Genomic DNA, 17,208 nt, shown 5'->3' with positions numbered 1-17,208 from the left:
GGAATAACTGCTGCCCCTCCTGTTTCACAAGACTGTCGTGAGGATTACATGAGACTGTTGAGGGCAGCATCTTGTGTGGATTTATTCAGCACATGTTGTTTAGTCCAGGCCCCATGTGGAGCACAGGATGGTGAACTGCAGAGGCCCACACAGATCTCGTCTTATGAAGCCGTGGAGAGAAAGCAATTGGAGGAGTACATGCTATTACAGCTGTGAAGTCCCTCCACTTTGTCAGTTAATGTGAAAACTACAGCCATAAAGTTGGGAGCAGTAAGTGGGACTGGATGTCTGTTATCATAGCCTCTGAGTGCTGGTGACCAGTTAACCAGGCTCTTCATGTTCAAGACCTGTAGGCTTCTCCAGACGCTGAGTTGTTATTCAAGGATTTGGGACCAAGTTTAAATCTTCAAGGTCACTAATCTTAGAGCAGCCGGCACATCAGTGTTGTCTTGCCTCCCCCTCCTGTATCTATTAGCGGGACTTCATTCCTTCAAGAAAACACAAGCCAAAATAAGTACTGCAAACACAGGCCTAGTTAGCCCAGAAGGTTTAGGGGTCATGAATTATTTACTCTTGAGTCAATAGATTAAATCTATTTAATCTGCTCTTTAGTGGTAGATTAAATTGAACGCTTCCCTGTAGCTTATTTTCAAAAGTGGAATTTGGACTAGGTTATTTATGGTCGGCTTTGGTTCTGGTATGGTATGTCATGAAGAGAAAACCACATATGTTGGTTCTGTGGAAGCTGTGTTTCACGGAACCAGACTATCCAAGCTTCCAAGTTCTGTTGTCTGTCAGTCAAGGAAGAGAAACTGTCAAACACCTAATACGTTTCCCTGGGATTTAGTTTTATATTCAGGATGAATCTTGGCACTTACTTGGGTTAAATATTTGATACCTGATAGTTTTACCTTATAAACTCCAGGCCCTTAAGAAGTAGAGAGGAGTAATTGATCCATTGTAACATATCAGTAGACATTTAAAAACTATTATTGGACAGGGAGTTGGGATGTAGGTGGAGATGTTGCTTAGTTGCCTAAAGGCCTCTTGCTGCTGAGTACCAGAACTTGGTGGTGTTTCCACTGAACAGGATTTCCTAAATCCTGTTGCTCTATTTCACGACATTCTTTAGGCTGCCACCATACTGATGGCCTGTTCTAACAGCAAAGACTAAGAAAATGCGGAGCGCCCTGACTTCCGCAGCTCCCTCTCCTGTTCTCAGGCTCGTCCGAGCTGAATGAGTTTGTGTAAGGTGATGCAGGAAGTCCAGGCTGGCCCGCCTGCCTTAGTGGCTCCCTCATGCACACAGGGGTCCTTTTCAGCCTGGTGACCGTCTCCGCATTCCACTGAACACCCTCTCCATTGGACCCATTTTGCCCCATCCCCTTGCACGGTACCTGGAAGGTTCAGGTATATTTTCTTTGCCCCTCTGGAGGGACTCCGCTCTTTTTCTCCATTGGCTGATTGGACGTAGATCCCATTTCTCACCAGGACAATGGATCTTTTATTGTCCTCCCTGCCCCACCACATTCCACTGGACTCAGAGCCTGGCCTTGACCCAGGACTCCTGGATGCTGAATCTCTGCAACGGCTGATTCTAATCAAAAGAATTAGGTTCTAGAACCGTTAGTGAAAGATGAAAAGGCTGTGGGCCCATAGAAACAAGTTCACAATATCAAAGAGTTCACGAAACACATCTGTTCTGACTTACCCTCAAGGTCAGGTGTGGCCTAGTATGGGGTCTTTTTTTGCTGGTGCCTAACGCCACTTTGTGGTAAAGAATGGGGCTCAAAAAGACACACACTACATCATGGCGAACCTCAAAAACATTACACTGAGTGAAAAAGTCAGACCGAGAGACCACATTATCGCACGATTCCATTTGGATGTTGTGTCCTGAAAAAGCAAATTTATAGAGAAAGAAAGTAGATTAGTGGTTGCCTGAGGCTGGGAGTGGGAATAGGGAGTCCTGTAAATGGCACAAAGGGTCTCACTGTGGGCATAAAAATGTCTTAAAACTGACTTTTGGTGACAGTTGCATCACTTAGTAAAGTTACAAAGATTCATTGAATTGTACACCTGAAATGGGCGAATTTTATGAGATGTAAAATATACCTCAATAAAAATATACTTCGGTATTTTATATGTAAATATACCTTTTTTTTGTTGTTAAAAAAAAAAAAATAAGGCCCAGATTAGACGTGGTAACTTCCAAGTTTTAAATTACAGTTTGGTTATAAGTAAGCAGAGGAGTCCTGGGTATGGGTCAGGTATCAGAATTCTAGAGGTGACTGACTCCCACTTAGATTGTAGACTCAGTTCTTAAAATATGATCATCCTGAATTTGTATTTTGACAAGAAGTTCAAATGTCATCTTTCATGATATTCTGTCTTATGGACAAGATAGAAAACTGTGAACCAGAGCAGTTAGGAGGACCCTGATTGGTTCTTGGATACCATGAACTTCAAGGGGGGGTACCTCCCTCCTCCTCTCTTCCCCCCCTTTTCCTCCCTCCCTCCTCCCTTTTACCTCCTTCTTCCTCCTGACCCTCTTTCCCTGTCTTTCTCTTGCTCTCCCCTCCCTGCTTTACCTTTTTACACAATATGTATGCAGTTATCGTAGAAAGTCCAAAAAAATTAAAATTGTACGTAATACATTATAGACTTGTTTCAGACTTGTTCGGGTTGTTTTCTACTTCTGACTTGACAAATATGCCACATTCAACCTTTTGATGAACTTATTAACTCTTGGGGATATGTTCCTAGAAATGGAATTTTGGGGTCAGAAGGGATGCACTCTTAGAGTTGTTTATGCATATCGCTCAGTTGTTTCCCCAAATCTACCTGTGCAGAGCGATGTGGATTTTCATTTTACATGTGTCCAAAATGTGATCTGGCCTCCAGAATGTACTGTTATTGTTGGCTTCATGATTCACTATATCCTATGCAGGATAGGGGAGGTGGTGAAACCAATTTACCCCAGTACCTGGGGTACTGATTTTAATACTGGGCACAAGGCATTAACTGAGACTGTCCATCTGAGTCTGGTCAAGGGGCAGCGGCCAAGATAGGACACCGAGCCTTATGAGGGATCAGTGAGGCACCAGGGAGTAGTTGCTGGAGAGGATATGATTCACTTCAGTCGAGTATTTGAAAGGCTGTCATATCAAGAGAAATTAGGTTCCCTTTGTGTGGTTATAAGGGCAGAAGAAGCGGCAGAGGTTGGATGTTCTAGGAAGGCAAGATTCGGTTTGATGTGAGAAATCCCTGTCTAACAGAACAGACTGAAAATGGATTGGGTTCCCGGTGTTCATGTGAATCCCCCTTCCCTCTACCTCCCTGGAGATACTCCAGCAGGGAGCACATGTCATTTGGATGAAGAGCCATGGCATGTGTGTGAAGGGAATTCATCGTAAGGATTTCATTTGGAGACTTTTGAGAAAACTTTAACACTATGAGGCCATGAACTTAAAATCACAGCTCTGTTTCCAACAGTCTGTCCCTAAGCCCGATGAAATACTCCGCAAATACCATTCATTCTCTTAATGTTTCTTAGCGCAAGGAAGTAGCTACTGAACTTTCTGATTTCACATTTTCTACACTCAGCTCATTGGTGAACAAGACTTTAATTTTTTGACCTGCTTTGACGTTCGGTTCCATTTTTGTAGTCATTGTATGTGGGGAGATAGTTTTTCTCATTGTTTTTCTTGTATTTTACACTATTTGCCAACCCTGGGTCTCTCAGACCTTAAGACTTGCACATCTGGTGAAGGGTAAAGGGGTAGTTTTCACTTACTGTTCATCCCTGAGTAGCCTTTTCATCTTAAAAAATTCCTGTACTGCTTTCAACACCTTCTAAGAAGAATCATACTTGCAGTGTTTCTGAATCCTGCTATGTTAAAAAGTTGCATTTTTCTGTCAAAGAAATCACAAGCATTTAAACTATGTCTTTTGTGACGTGTGTTTTCCTTATTTCTATATTGCTACTTTGGGAAGTTAAAAAATGACTGGGAGGCCGCAAAATCCATAAGAATATGTGGAAAAATTGTCCATCTGATTTTAATATTTTTAAAGCAGAATTGATTAAATCATAGCCCAAGCTCTTGCCCCTCGAAGTGTGATCTGGGAAATAGCTTAAAGGGGGGGGGGGGTCACCTGACAGCTGGGAAGAAATGCAGACTCTCTAGCTCCCCCAGCACTCCTGAATCAGCAAGTGCATTTTAACAGGTGGACGTTGCTACAGTGTCTGGTGGACTTTCGGAGGTGACGTGATGCTGCAGAACCTGGGGGTAATAGTCAGTACCTCACCTTGGTGGCTGAGCACCTGTTAACTCACCGGGCATTGTGACTGGGTTCTTCACCTGCATGAGCCCTTTTAATCCTGAGAATCACCTTCTAAAGCAAGCATTCCTAGAGGCTCCAAAGATTTGTCCCTGGTCCTCCAAACGTGTCACTAAAAGACGGTTTCTGGAGTCTGTATTTCCTAAGCCTGAGACAGGAGAATTGAGGCCCAGCCTGTAACGGCCTGGCCTGGCCGAGGGCGAAAGCCTCCAATGTCTGCAGCCCCCGGCTTGGGCGCACCCTGTGGTTCCGGTGAGCCAGGCGCCCCGCGGAGGACAGCAGAGCTGGCTCATCCCGGCAGCGGAAACTCAGCGCCCAGCCTCTGCTCATTCAGTGTCCAGCTGTGGCTTGGTGTGAAGGGCCTCGGGAGAAAGTCACCTCTGACAGAGGTCAGGAAGAGCACCTAGAGGCCCCACATCTCACCTGCAGGCTGGCTTCCTGGAGCCTCAATTATGAAAGAAGTTCAGGGGCCTAGATAACACATTTCTCAGGAGTTGCTACCCCAAAATAGGCTATATGTTTGTGTGTATGTGTGTGTGCGTGTCTTCAATTTCTTTAAATTTTATCATAAAACGACTAGTGTCGACTGAAAAAAAATGTACAACCTAAAAGTTGAGAGTTATGCTTTATTCTGTGGACAAAACTGAGGACTTAAGCCCGGGACATGCCTCTGAGAGAGCTCTGAGACACTGCTCCAAAGAGGCAAGGTGCGGGGGGGAGCCAGGATACACAGGAGCTTTTGCAACAAAGAACAGGTAGTCAGCATATCAAAAGATTACTGTTAATAAAAGAAAACCAGATATCTCAAGTTAGGGAATTTACTGCTTTTCTATGTATGGGAAGATGCAACAGTCCAGGCTCACTGAAATCATTCCTTTGATGTGCACCTCAGCTATCCGGGGCCAGTATCCTGTGTTTTCTCATGCTGAGTTTCCTCAGGGTGCACCATCGCGGGGTTGGCTGCAGTGCCTAATGGCTGCAGCATCCTTTGTTTACTTGATACGGCAGGCGGCATTTTTAGTTTACACTAGATATTTATTAGAAATTATTTCTCATCTTCCAATCCTGCAGCCTTTAGGATACACTGTTTTCGTGGATTCTGAGAAGGGAAATAAAATCAGTGATGATCTTTAGTCACTAAGTAATGTTTCTGTGTTCCTGCTTCCATCCCTCTGGTCTTCCTGGATGCTTAAGCATCAGTCTGTGTTTGTCACACCCAGTGCACCTCTGAAAATAACAGCTTATTACCCCAGTAGTAAACCCACAACTTGGAAATGGCAGGAATCTACAGGTTCCCAAGATGTGAGGTCCTGTGAACCATCTGGAGGGAAAACATTACAGAGAAGTTATAATTATGTTTATTTAAAAAGTATCACTTAGCAAAATTACTTTTGATCACTAAAGCAAAATTAGTGTGACAATTAGGATTAATTTAGGTATTGTGCAACTGTTTATTTGCTGACTTAGCACTTGGAATGAGTCTTAGACGGGATGGATCTAAAAGGAGGGAACATTCTCAAATCCACCAGCCCTTCCCATTACTGCCACAAGATTTTCCCCATATTCTTTTTTTTTTTTAATAAGTTTATTTTATTTTTAGCTGCATTGGGTCTTCGTTGCTGCGCACAGGCTTTCTCTGGTTGCGGTGAGCGGGGACTACTCTTCGTTGCGGTGTGCGGGATTCTCAATGTGGTGGTTTCTCTTGTTGCGGAGCACGGGCTGTAGGCATTTAGGCTTCAGTAGTTGTGGCGCGTGGGCTCAGTAGTTGTGGTGCGTGGGCTCAGTAGTTGTGGCGCGCGGGCTCTAGAACACAGGCTCGGTAGTTGTGGTGCACGGGCTTAGTTGCTCCGTGGCATGTGGGATCTTCCCAGACCAGGGCTCGAACCCACGTCCCCTGCATTGGCAGGCGGATTCTTAACCACTACGCCACCAGGGAAGCCCCTCCCCCCAGTCTTTTGTAATAAAAACCAGGTTTCAATTTCGGCTCCCCCACCCACTGCCATTTGGTGGCATTTTTGTTTCTCTTTAGATATCATTCTATTTTCTCTTTCTTTACCACTGACATTGGCTTATTTCATATGAATCTGTAATATATTACATACATATACTTTACAAATATTGTTTTGATTTGTTCGTGAGATGTTTCTCTTAAAGGGCCTGTCTGGGGAAATGAGTAATTTCTCATATCCTGTTCTTGCAGGAAGAATTTTGAATCGTTTCTCCAAAGACATTGGGCATATGGATGACTTGCTGCCCCTGACATTTCTTGATTTCATCCAGGTAACTAACAGTCATGTCAGAGTTCTCACAGCGCAAAGCAAAGTGCCTGTTTTTCAAGGCCTTGTCACAGGGGCTGAGATGGGCCTTTCAGCCTGACTGTGTTATCTTAATTAAGTAAAAGGCCACGTTTGTAAGAGAAAGGTGTGGTTGTGATCGGGAGGCTGAGTTAACATGAGTGACACCTGCTGTAGGAGTGGCTACACAGTCACGGTCAAGGTTGGTTCGAAGCAGTGACATGCTTGGTAAGTGGTTCTCCCGCTGCCGTTCAGCTGTCTGGCGTGGATTCCCTTTACTGTGAGCACATTTCAAAACAGAGAAAAACAATCACCTCTCACGGAAAGATAGCCTAGATTAACTAAATTATGCATCGGATTACCACAAAGGACAAATATTTACTGCACCAGTTTTTTTTTTTGGATAAAGCCAGGTGGGGTTACTTACAAAGAAAGGAATAGTAATAGTAAGGTGAAAATAATACTTGAGCAAAGACAACAGAGAGCAGTAATGGAAGATACAGAGATATGGGATCAAAGTCATCTCAGAAAATGTCTTTTTTTTGTTTTTACAGACAGCTTTTCTTTTCACACGTTGATTGCTCTGTCTTAAGGTGTCTTTAAAAAAAAAGACAGAAATACCCACAGGAATATCTTGTATCCAGCCTTTGTTTTGTCTGTGAACTTGAGGTTCTAAAGAATAATGTTGGGTCATCTCATCTCTCATCCTCTCATTCAGTATTGTTGCTCATGTGGGATGTTTTTTCTGTTATTGAATTTTGTCTACTTTAAAGTGATTCAGGCTGTGGGGACTTTCTTCATTAATTAATTAATTTTGGTAATGAAATGTATTTATCAGAAGCTGCACAGAGACACGCAGCAATGAATATCTCACTGCAAACAGCATAGCCTGTGGGCAGAGGCTTCCACTGTTTACCAACGTGAACTAAGCGGTGACTCAGAGGCAGAGTACTTTTACTGCAAAGATGTTTGATGGGATATGTCTGATTTTATTTTTCTCTTCTGCAAACTTATGTTATAAATATGTCCTGCTGGGTTAAGCCATGTGATTTATTCCCAGAAGTGGTCTTTCACTATAACAGTGTCACGTTTTGACAGTGATCATTAATTACATTGAGATTTTGTGAAAGTTTCTGTTTCTTTGCTACTACAGGCAAGGCCAAGGTTAGGTTTCCAAAGCTGGCGGGCCCACGGTATGCTGAGCCCGTGGTTAGTTAACCATCATGATCAGAATCCATCACATGTTTTTGTATGACGTACAGAGGACAGGGATAGATGCTACCTGATTTCAGATAAAACATGCGCAGTCGTGTGAGGAGAGAAAATTCTGGTCTCGCTGATTCCCAGTCCCAGCTCTGCCACTTTTAGTTCAGTTATCTTGAAGTTTGGGACCTCCAGGTGGAGGCGTCCTGCAGGTCATTGGAAGTAAGAGTCTGGTGTTTGAGAGAGAGACCTGGGATGAGCCTGGTGCATGCGTATTCTTCACTGAGCAGGTAATAGCTGAATCTGTGACAGTGGATCAGATTGCCCAGAGAGGGCTTCCCTGGTGGCGCAGTGGTTGAGAGTCTGCCTGCCGATGCAGGGGACACGGGTTCATGCCCCGGTCCGGGAAGATCCCACGTGCCGCGGAGTGGCTGGGCCCGTGAGCCATGGCCGCTGAGCCTGCGCGTCCGGAGCCTGTGCTCCGCAACGGGAGAGGCTGCAACAGTGAGAGGCCCGTGTACCGCAAAAAAAAAAAAAAAAAAAAAAGATTGCCCAGAGAGAGAGAAGCATTTTTAGGGACCAAGATCAGAAACTTACGGAAGCCTCCATATTCAGAGAGGAAGCCAAGAGAGGAGGGAAGCAGAGGAGACACACAATGAACAGCAAGGAAGAGAGGAGGAAATAGGTTGGGGAACCGAGGAAGGACAGGCCTGTTCAACGCAAAGGAGAAGCTAAGTCCCTGGAAAGTTGTCAGTTGATTTAGAAATCAGGAGGCTTTTGGTGACCTAAGAAGCAGGTTTCAGATGGGCGGGGCCAGACTGCAAAGGGCTGCAAATTCAGGAGGCGTGGAGGAAGCTGAAGTGAAGGCAGGCTACTCCTGGAAGGAGTCTGAGTAAAACCAGAGAGAGGCCCATCCGGAATGTAGGGTCTGCGGAGGAGTTGCTGGTTGGGTGTTTAGTTTTGGGGTTGGGGGTGTGTGGTGGGTAATATTTTCCTCTGCCCCTCCTTCCCCTCAACAAACAGGGATTAGCGTTGACGCCCTGAAGTATGGGGGTGAGTCAGGCAGGAATCCTCCCCTCCAGGCCCCCAAGGGGAGGGAGACACACAGAGATCCACCCCTGGCCGCCTTTGGAATCCTAACTGTGGCAGCGCCCTGGGGGAAGTCCTGGAAGGCAAAGTGGGTGTGGGGCTGGAGGTAGTAAGGGAGCCTGGTCCAGGAGGTGGGCGTGGCTTCTAGAAAGCGACCTTTGGTCCCAGATGAGAGGAAAAGGCTGCTGTGGATAGTGGGGCAGGAGGGGCTGCTGAAGCCGTGTTCCCAGTGGGAACCAGTCTTTTCTCTCTGTCGTCAACTGAGAGTGGAATCGGGAAGGGGCTTGAAAGTGTTTGTTCTGTTTTAAAGGACATAGTTAGTGCCAAATGTGCTCGAACTCATTTTTGATGATTCTGCTTATCCTTGGTATATTTGATAAACCTTGGAAGGTACTTGATCATGTTCATTTTTACTACTTCTAAAGTGTTTATTCCATATACTTTTCCTCATCTAATTCCTTGTCATTCCCGTAAATGAGGTATCAGATAATTCATTTAATATCTTGTAATAGTGATGCCAAGTATGGCTGGTGAAAACCCTGGATTCTGAGTAGTGGTCCACACTGCAGGACAGTCCATTCCCACAGGCAATGTCATTCAGAGACCACATCCCAGCAGAGGGGCGATCACGAGTTTGTACACCATCATGTACACTGACTCTTGCAGCTACCAGATATGTGGCCTGTCCAGTCACATTACAGTTGCTGTGGCCAAAGTGGAGCTGTTTGCAATTCCAAAGGAAGAAGGAAGGCAGCATAAAAAAAAAATTATGTAGTGTGATTCCACATGATAATCATTTATGACGTCAACAGCTTTAAAGTGTGGTGGAGTGGGGAGCCCCGCGGTCTCCCTTTCCAAGCTTGAGTCCTAGCTCTCCCTCTTACTGTCTCTGCCCCACAAAGCCACACCTCCTTATCTGTAAAATAAAGAAAATAATACCAAATTCCGTAAGGGTTGTTGGGAAAACAAAATGAAGTCGTTTTAATAAAATTCTTTGCATAACATCTAAGTGCATGTTGAGCACTAAATAATGGGTAGTTATTTTTGAAAGACCACATGTAGGGACTCTCCTGGTGGTCCAGTGGCTAGGACTCCATCCTCTCAGTGCGGGGGCGGGGTGGGGGGGTGGGGGGGCCTGGGTTTGATCTCTGGTCAGGGAACTAGATCCCACATGCCTTAGCTAAGAGTTTGCATGCCACAACTAAAAGATCCCACATGCCGCAACGAAGATCGACGATCCTGTGTGCTGCAACTAAGACCCTGTGCAGCCAAATAAATACATAAAAATTTTAAAATAAATAAACACCGCATGTATTTTTTGTTTTGTTTTTGTTTTTTTGCGATATGCAGGCCTCTCACTGCTGTGGCCTCTCCCGTCGCAGAGCACAGGTTCTGGACACGCAGGCTCAGTGGCCATGGCTCACGGGCCCAGCCGCTCCGCGGCATGTGGGATCTTCCTGGACCGGGGCACGAACCCGTGTCCCCTGCATCCGCAGGCGGACTCTCTACCACTGCGCCACCAGGGAAGCCCTGTATTTTTAAGTAGGAGAAATAGTCTGATAATGGCATTATGTTGCATTAAAATGATTGTCACAGTTTCCAGGCTCATAAATATCGCCTCGTGAGTTTGTATTACAGAGATTCTAGGTTTGTAATCCCTGAAGATATTAATGGACACTTTCCCATGTAGACTCACAGAATAAAAATCAATTATTTTCAAGATAGACCATTGAGCACGAAATATTTCAAATTAATGTAGTTTTCATACGATTTGCCAGAGTCCCAGATAACATTAAGGAATCTTAACTATCTACAATTCTTGTCATTAAAATCATCACTTCCAAGAAGTCTTTCTATTAGTAAAATAAGTGAAGACGAAGGTAAGATGTGGAAGTCAGGTTTAGGCATTTTAATTGTGTTTAAAAAATTTGGGACTGCTCTGAGCATGTGAACTTGCACACAGCTGCCCTCAGCAAAATGCTGTAATTTATTGAGGAAAATTGAATTGCAAAACCTTTTTCCCCACACACCCCTCATTCAGGGGAAAAAAAAATCAGCAGCTTGGCTGAGCTCAAACAACTGACTTTTCATATCCTTTCACGGACACAAAGGGCTAATCCGGAGGCTGCTTGAGCCACCAATGCTGGCAGTAGCGGGGACCACCGTGGAACGTGTCATTCCCTCCTCACCACACACAAAACACATTGACTGCAGCTTTATGAAGTGAAAATGCCCAAGAAAAAGAAAATGTGAAGGAGGTGTTCTCAGTCATTTCTTTCCAGAGGGGGGAGCGCAAAAGAACAAGCTGGCTGCATCTGGATATTGGGAACAAAGCAAGCCTGAGACCAGGGGCTCATAGCTTGGGTCACTTGCTTTTATAGAAGCAAAGAGTGGAACTGCCTTTGCTTGTCTCAGTACCGCTGACCCTTGCATTTCATTGTGTAGAGATGTCAGGGAAAGTGTGTAGAAAGCATCTCAGCCTCTCTCACTGAACAATGACTTTGTCATTTTGAGGTTTCTGTGGTGTGTTGATCCCGTCCCCACCCTCTCCCTCAAATCCCCATTGGAGATATTTATTTTAATATATATTTCATACTATTCCTTTGTGAATAGTTTCTTCCAGTCTGTGGCTTGCCTTTTTACATCCTTAATGGAGATCAAGTTTCAATTCTGATGAAGTCTAACATGTACCCTTTTGTTTCTTTTGTAGCTCATGTTTTTGTATCCTAAGAAATCTTTTTATCCTTAGGAGCGTGAAGATATTGATACTTTCCTATTCTGTCTTTTTAGAAATTGATGCATCTTGTGTTATTTTTTGTGTATGGAAGAGTAGTACATGGTTGAGGTTTATTTTTTTCCGGTTATTCTAGCCACATTTGTTAAAAACACTTTTATGCACTGAATTGGCACCTTGGTTAAAAATCATTTGACTGTATTTGAGGACGTCTGCGTCTGTATACTTTATTTTGTTCCACCGACCTGCTTATCTATCCTTATACCAATACTGCAGTCTTGGTTATTATACATTTTAGTAAGACTTGAAATCTAGTAGTTTCGACCTGTTTATCTATCCTTATACCAATACTGCAGTCTTGGTTATTATACATTTTAGTAAGACTTGAAATCCAGTAGTTTAAGTCTTCTAATTTTGTACTTCTTTGTCAAGCTTGTTTTGATCATTCTAGATTCTTTTCTGTGTAAATTTTAGAAGCCTTTTCAAGCTGTTTTTTCCTGCTGGAATTTTTATTAATATTTTCTTTTATCTATAGATTGATTTGAGGAGTCTGAGTCTTAACAGTGTTGAATCTGCAATTATGAATATGGTATCTCTCCACTTATTTAGGTTTTCTTTAATTTTAGGAATGTTTTGTAATATAGACATCTTACACTTCTTTGGTTTAACTTATTCCTGAATATTTGATGTTTTTTTCATGACATTATTGTATTGTTTTTAATACCATTTTCAACTGCTTGTTGCTAGTTTATAGAAATACAGTTGATTTATTTGTGAATTCATTTTGCATTTCCTGGAGTTGGTGGTGGTGCTTTTAAAAATTCTGTAGGGTTTTGTACATAAGCAGTCATGTCAGCTGTAAATAATGACAGTTTTACTTCTCCATTTCCAATATTTATTTTCCTTTCTAGACTTATTGTTGTGGCTAGAGTTTCCAGTACAGCATGGAATAGAAGTGATAAGACATTCTTGTACTCTTAGGGCAAAATCTTTCAATATTTTTTCATTATGAATGATCTGAACTGTGATTTTTTAGGTAGATATCTGTTATCAGATTGAAAACTTTTCCTTTAATTCCTCAATTGCCAAGAGTTTTATTTTTTATTTTTTTTAAATCAGGAATAGGTGTTGAGGGCTTTTCTGGTGACGCAGTGGTTGAGAGTCCGCCTGCCGGTGCAGGGGACACGGGTTCGTGCCCCGGTCCAGGAAGATCCCACATGCCGCGGAGCGGCTGGGCCCGTGAGCCATGGCCGCTGGGCCTGCGCATCCAGAGTCTGTGCTCCGCAACGGGAGAGGCCACAACAGTGAGAGGCCTGCGTACCGCAAAAAAAAAAAAAAAGAATAGGTGTTGAATTTGGACAAATATTTTTTCTACATCTCTTCAGATAATCATATGATTATTCACCTTTATTCTTTTAATGTGAATTATAGTGATTGGTATTTGAAGGTTAACCTTACATTCCTGGAATAAACTCCACTTGGTCATGATATAGTATCTTTTTTTAATGTATTATTGTATGTAATTTGTTAATGTTTGGCAAGAATTTTTGTTTCTGTTGTTCATGAGAATATTGGCCTGTAATTTGCTTTTCTTGAACTATTTTGTCGGCTTTTGGTATCAGAATTATGCAGGTCTCAAAAAAGACAGGAAATATTTCCATTTTGTGGTGGTCAGTTTTATGTGTCAACTTGACCAGACTACATTCTCCAGTTATTCAATCAAAAGGTAAGCTAGGTGTTGTTGTGTAGGTATTTTGTAGATGTGATTAAAGTCCATAATCAGTTGATTTTAAGTAAGAACGATTATCCTGGATAGTCTGGGTGGGCACAGTTCAGTCAGTTGGAAGGGCTTAGGAGCTAAGCCTTCCCTGAAGAAAAAGAAATTCTGCCTGTGGGTAATAGCCTCAGCTCCTGCACAGGAGTTCCAGCGTATCCTTTGTAACAGCCAGCCATGTGAATTTTGGACTTGCCTAGCCAAGTTTGATTGTGGAGTATTATCATTTTTATATTGTTAGATTCAGTTTATTGGTATGTTGTTTCATATTCCTAAGACAGTTTGGTTTATAGTTTTTCTTTCTTTTAATGTCTTTGTCTGGTTTTTACATCATAATGCTGTACTCAAATTTCCTGGAAGAGTTTGGTAAAACTTCTTTTGTACAATTTATTTGTGTAGCCCTCTTGGCCTAAAGTCTTTTCTGTGGATACAAATTCTTTTTTTTTTTTTTGGGCCACGCTGTACAACTTGCAGGCTCTTAGCTCCCCAACCAGGGATTGAACCTGGCACCCCGGCACCCTGGCAGTGAGAGCGCCAAGTCCTAACCACTGAATCACCAGGGAATTCCCCTGGATTCAAATTCTTAATTCAATATGGAATTATTCAGATTTTCTGTGTCTTACGTCAGTCTTTGTATGTCATTTTTCAAGACATTTGTCCTTTGCATTAAAATTTAAAAATTTATCAGCACAATGTTTATTATATCCTCTTTATAATACCCATGGTATCTCTTGTGCTATCCTCTTTTAATTCAAATTAATGGTAAATTTCCCATTTTTGTTTTGTTTTTTTCCTTACATTCCATGGTGCTTTCAAAGAACCAAGCTTTGTATTTGTTGATTTTTCGGCTTAGAAGTTAGTTTTCTGTTACCTTCATGTCTGCTTTTTTCTTATTTCCGTTCTTCTACATACATTAGTTTAATATGCTGGGTTTTTTTAAAAATTATAAGATGTATTTTAAATTCTTGACTTTTAGCTTTTTCTTTTTGTAAGACTTTATTTTTTTGTTCGGGCATTTTTGCAGTTCACAACAAAATTACGAGGACGATATAGAGATTTCCCATGTATTCTCTGCAGCCTTTAAAAAAATGTTTAAACTGTAAATGTACCTCTAAGCACAGCTGTAGTTTGCAGCCCTCAAATTTTAATATTAGTAGATTTTCATTTTCTTTTGCCAAAATACTTTCTAATTTTATTACAATTTTTGAACTAGGTGATATTTTCAAGTGTATTAGTGAGCTTCCAAACATTCATTAATTTTCTAGTTACCTTTTTGTCACCGATTTCTACTTAAATCCATGTAGGTTAGAATATGTTGTGTACAATTTCTGTCCCTTGAAGTTTGTTGATTCTTGCTTTAGTATAGCATACATGTAACTGAAAAGAACGTATTATGTAGTTATTTACTGCAGTGTTATGTAGTTATTTACTGCAGTGTTATGTAGTTATTTACTGCAGTATTGTATATTTCTTAATTAGGTCAAGTTTGTTAATCATGTTTTCAAAACCTTCTATATCCCTCTTGATGTTTATCTGCTTGTTTTATCAGTTATCGAGGTGAGTTTAATTCTCCCATTGTGAGTATGGAATTGCCTATTTCTCCTGAGTCCTGTCAGATTTTCCTTTATATATTTTGAAGCTATGTTATTAAAGGATGATACAAATTTAGATTTTAAAAAATACCTTCTGGATAAATCAACCCTTTATTCTTATGAAACGTTTTCCTTATTTCTAGGAATCCTTCCTAACTTCATTTTCATAGTGGTGTAGATAGATACTCCAGCTTTCTTTTGGCTAGTGTTTTTATGGGGTACCTTTTTCAATGTTTCATCTCCACCTTCATGTGCTATTATTTTTAAGGTGTGCCTTTTTAAAAGCAGCAAATAAATGGACTTCAGTCTTGAATTTTGTAATAAGCATGAACCCTGACAAAAGGTAGAAAGGAAACTATTGATCAATGAGATACGCTGAACACAAGGGAAGAAGTGCACTATGTTTCCCCAGTGCTTTCTGTTGTGTTGATTAACAAACTGTAAACCAGACACCACCATTCACTCTTCAGCGGAGTTAGCTGTGACTCTCGATTGGGAGCTAATTGAAGGATACACAGGTCCCAGAGCTGGTGTGGTTGTGAAAAGATCCAAGGCAGCCAAATGAGGGATGAAGGTGTGCTTAGTGTATGCCAAGGAAAAGACAAGTTTAGAAAAGCTTAGACTTAGGGTTTGTGTACATCTCATCATACAGATATGACACCCCAGTGTTCTGATTGAACGGAGTTAACCGAGGTGGTTGAGGTCAAAGGAAACAGAGGTGAGAAACGAGGGATCTGGGAACCAGAGCTGATCTCTGAGCCTCCGGAGAGGTGCAAGGTACTCTGTCAGCTTACATGCAGACTCAACGCTAACCCTAGGTTGGCATTAAGTTTAGGAGCTTACATTTAGAAGCCTTCCATGTTTTTCCTTTTGCTTCTATTTATACTGTAATTGAAGGGTAATGAGTATTGTAGGATAGGAGTTACAGTTTTGTTTTGTTTTGGTTTGGTTTTTCTGCGGTACGCGGGCCTCTCACTGTTGTGGCCTCTCCCGTTGCGGAGCACAGGCTCCGGATGCGCAGGCCCAGTGGCCATGGCTCACGGGCCCAGCCGCTCCGCGGCATGTGGGATCTTCCCGGACCGGGGCACAAACCCGCGTCCCCTGCATCAGCAGGCAGACTCTCAACCACTGCGCCACCAGGGAAGCCCCGAGCCCTTTGTTTTGATCTTACCTCTGCTTCCCAGGTAATCTGCCGGGCTGGGTTAGTCATAAAAGACCCTCACCTGGGGAGAGCCAGATTATTGAAACTGGTGAATGTTGTCCAATCAAATGATGTGAATCTGCTAAAAGACTGTAATTTGGATTTTTTCCTAATTGACATTTCAGCAGGTTTTTTTCCTGACAACCAACAACGGCAAGCCAAGTGACTTTACTTAAGGCTAGACATAGAAGGAGCTGGAAGGACCGTCCCCGTGAGCACGAAGGGTGTAGCAGAGTGGGACACATCAATTAATCTGGTGGCTGTAAGAAATTGTTCAGCTGTAGGTATAATAGGAGAGAGGTCAGACAGCCCTATTTTTCTCCGCTTATGATTGTTATTGTTCCTTCAGAATTCCATTCCTCTTCTGAGTTTTATACTGATACCAAGGCAGAGACTGGGAGAAACAGGAAAAGCACATGGGTCTTCATCCAGATCATGCAGTTTGGTTCACAAGGGCTCCTGGTCATAAAGTCACAGTTCTGGAAGCTTCCTCCTCCTTCCAGGCCCCTCCTGCCTGCAGCTGTGGCTCTGGGATTTCCTGAGTATGAACAGTTCCTGGCTTTCTCTAAGGAACGCACTAACTTTCCGGGAAAACTTAGGACAACTACTTACCTCCCAGCTTCATGTTTCTTATCTGTAAATGGAGAGGACAGTTCTTACTTTTCTTATTCACAAGATGGTCGTGAGGATCCCCTGAGAAAACTGATTTGGAAGAGCTGTGAAACGGTAACCTGCATCTCTGTGATACAGGCATTACCCCGCTAACCCGTCCCTCAGAGATGCGCCGGGGCCAGCTGCCCTGGGTGACAAGGCGGGGAGGGCCCTGCGCTGGAGAGCACAGCATGCAGGTGCTGGCTCTGAGAGGACACAGAACAACTGGTGTTCACTCGGACAAGCATCTCAACCTTCCCAGCCCAGCTCCTTTTGGGTCAAAATTTCCATCCAATGTGATTACTACCTGCAAATTATTCATGCCGCTC

General features: G+C 42.7%; 1 protein-coding gene across 1 annotated transcript in view; it reads left to right on the top strand.

Annotated features, from left to right (window-relative positions):
• The window catches only part of LOC309835743 (ATP-binding cassette sub-family C member 4-like), a gene marked incomplete at its 5' end in the record, with an annotated part of 121,253 nt that overhangs the window by 37,975 nt on the left and 66,070 nt on the right, over positions 1-17,208 (top strand). Inside the window, 1 exon segment of the mRNA XM_082675358.1 lies at positions 6,542-6,621. Coding sequence (XP_082531484.1) covers positions 6,542-6,621 — 80 coding nt within the window.

The sequence above is a fragment of the Grampus griseus genome (genome assembly GCF_964374135.1).
Source record: "Grampus griseus genome assembly, chromosome: 18".
Lineage (NCBI taxonomy): Eukaryota > Metazoa > Chordata > Mammalia > Artiodactyla > Delphinidae > Grampus > Grampus griseus.
The sequence above is the reverse complement of the archived record's forward strand: the minus strand, read 5'-3'. Positions and strand labels throughout refer to the sequence as shown.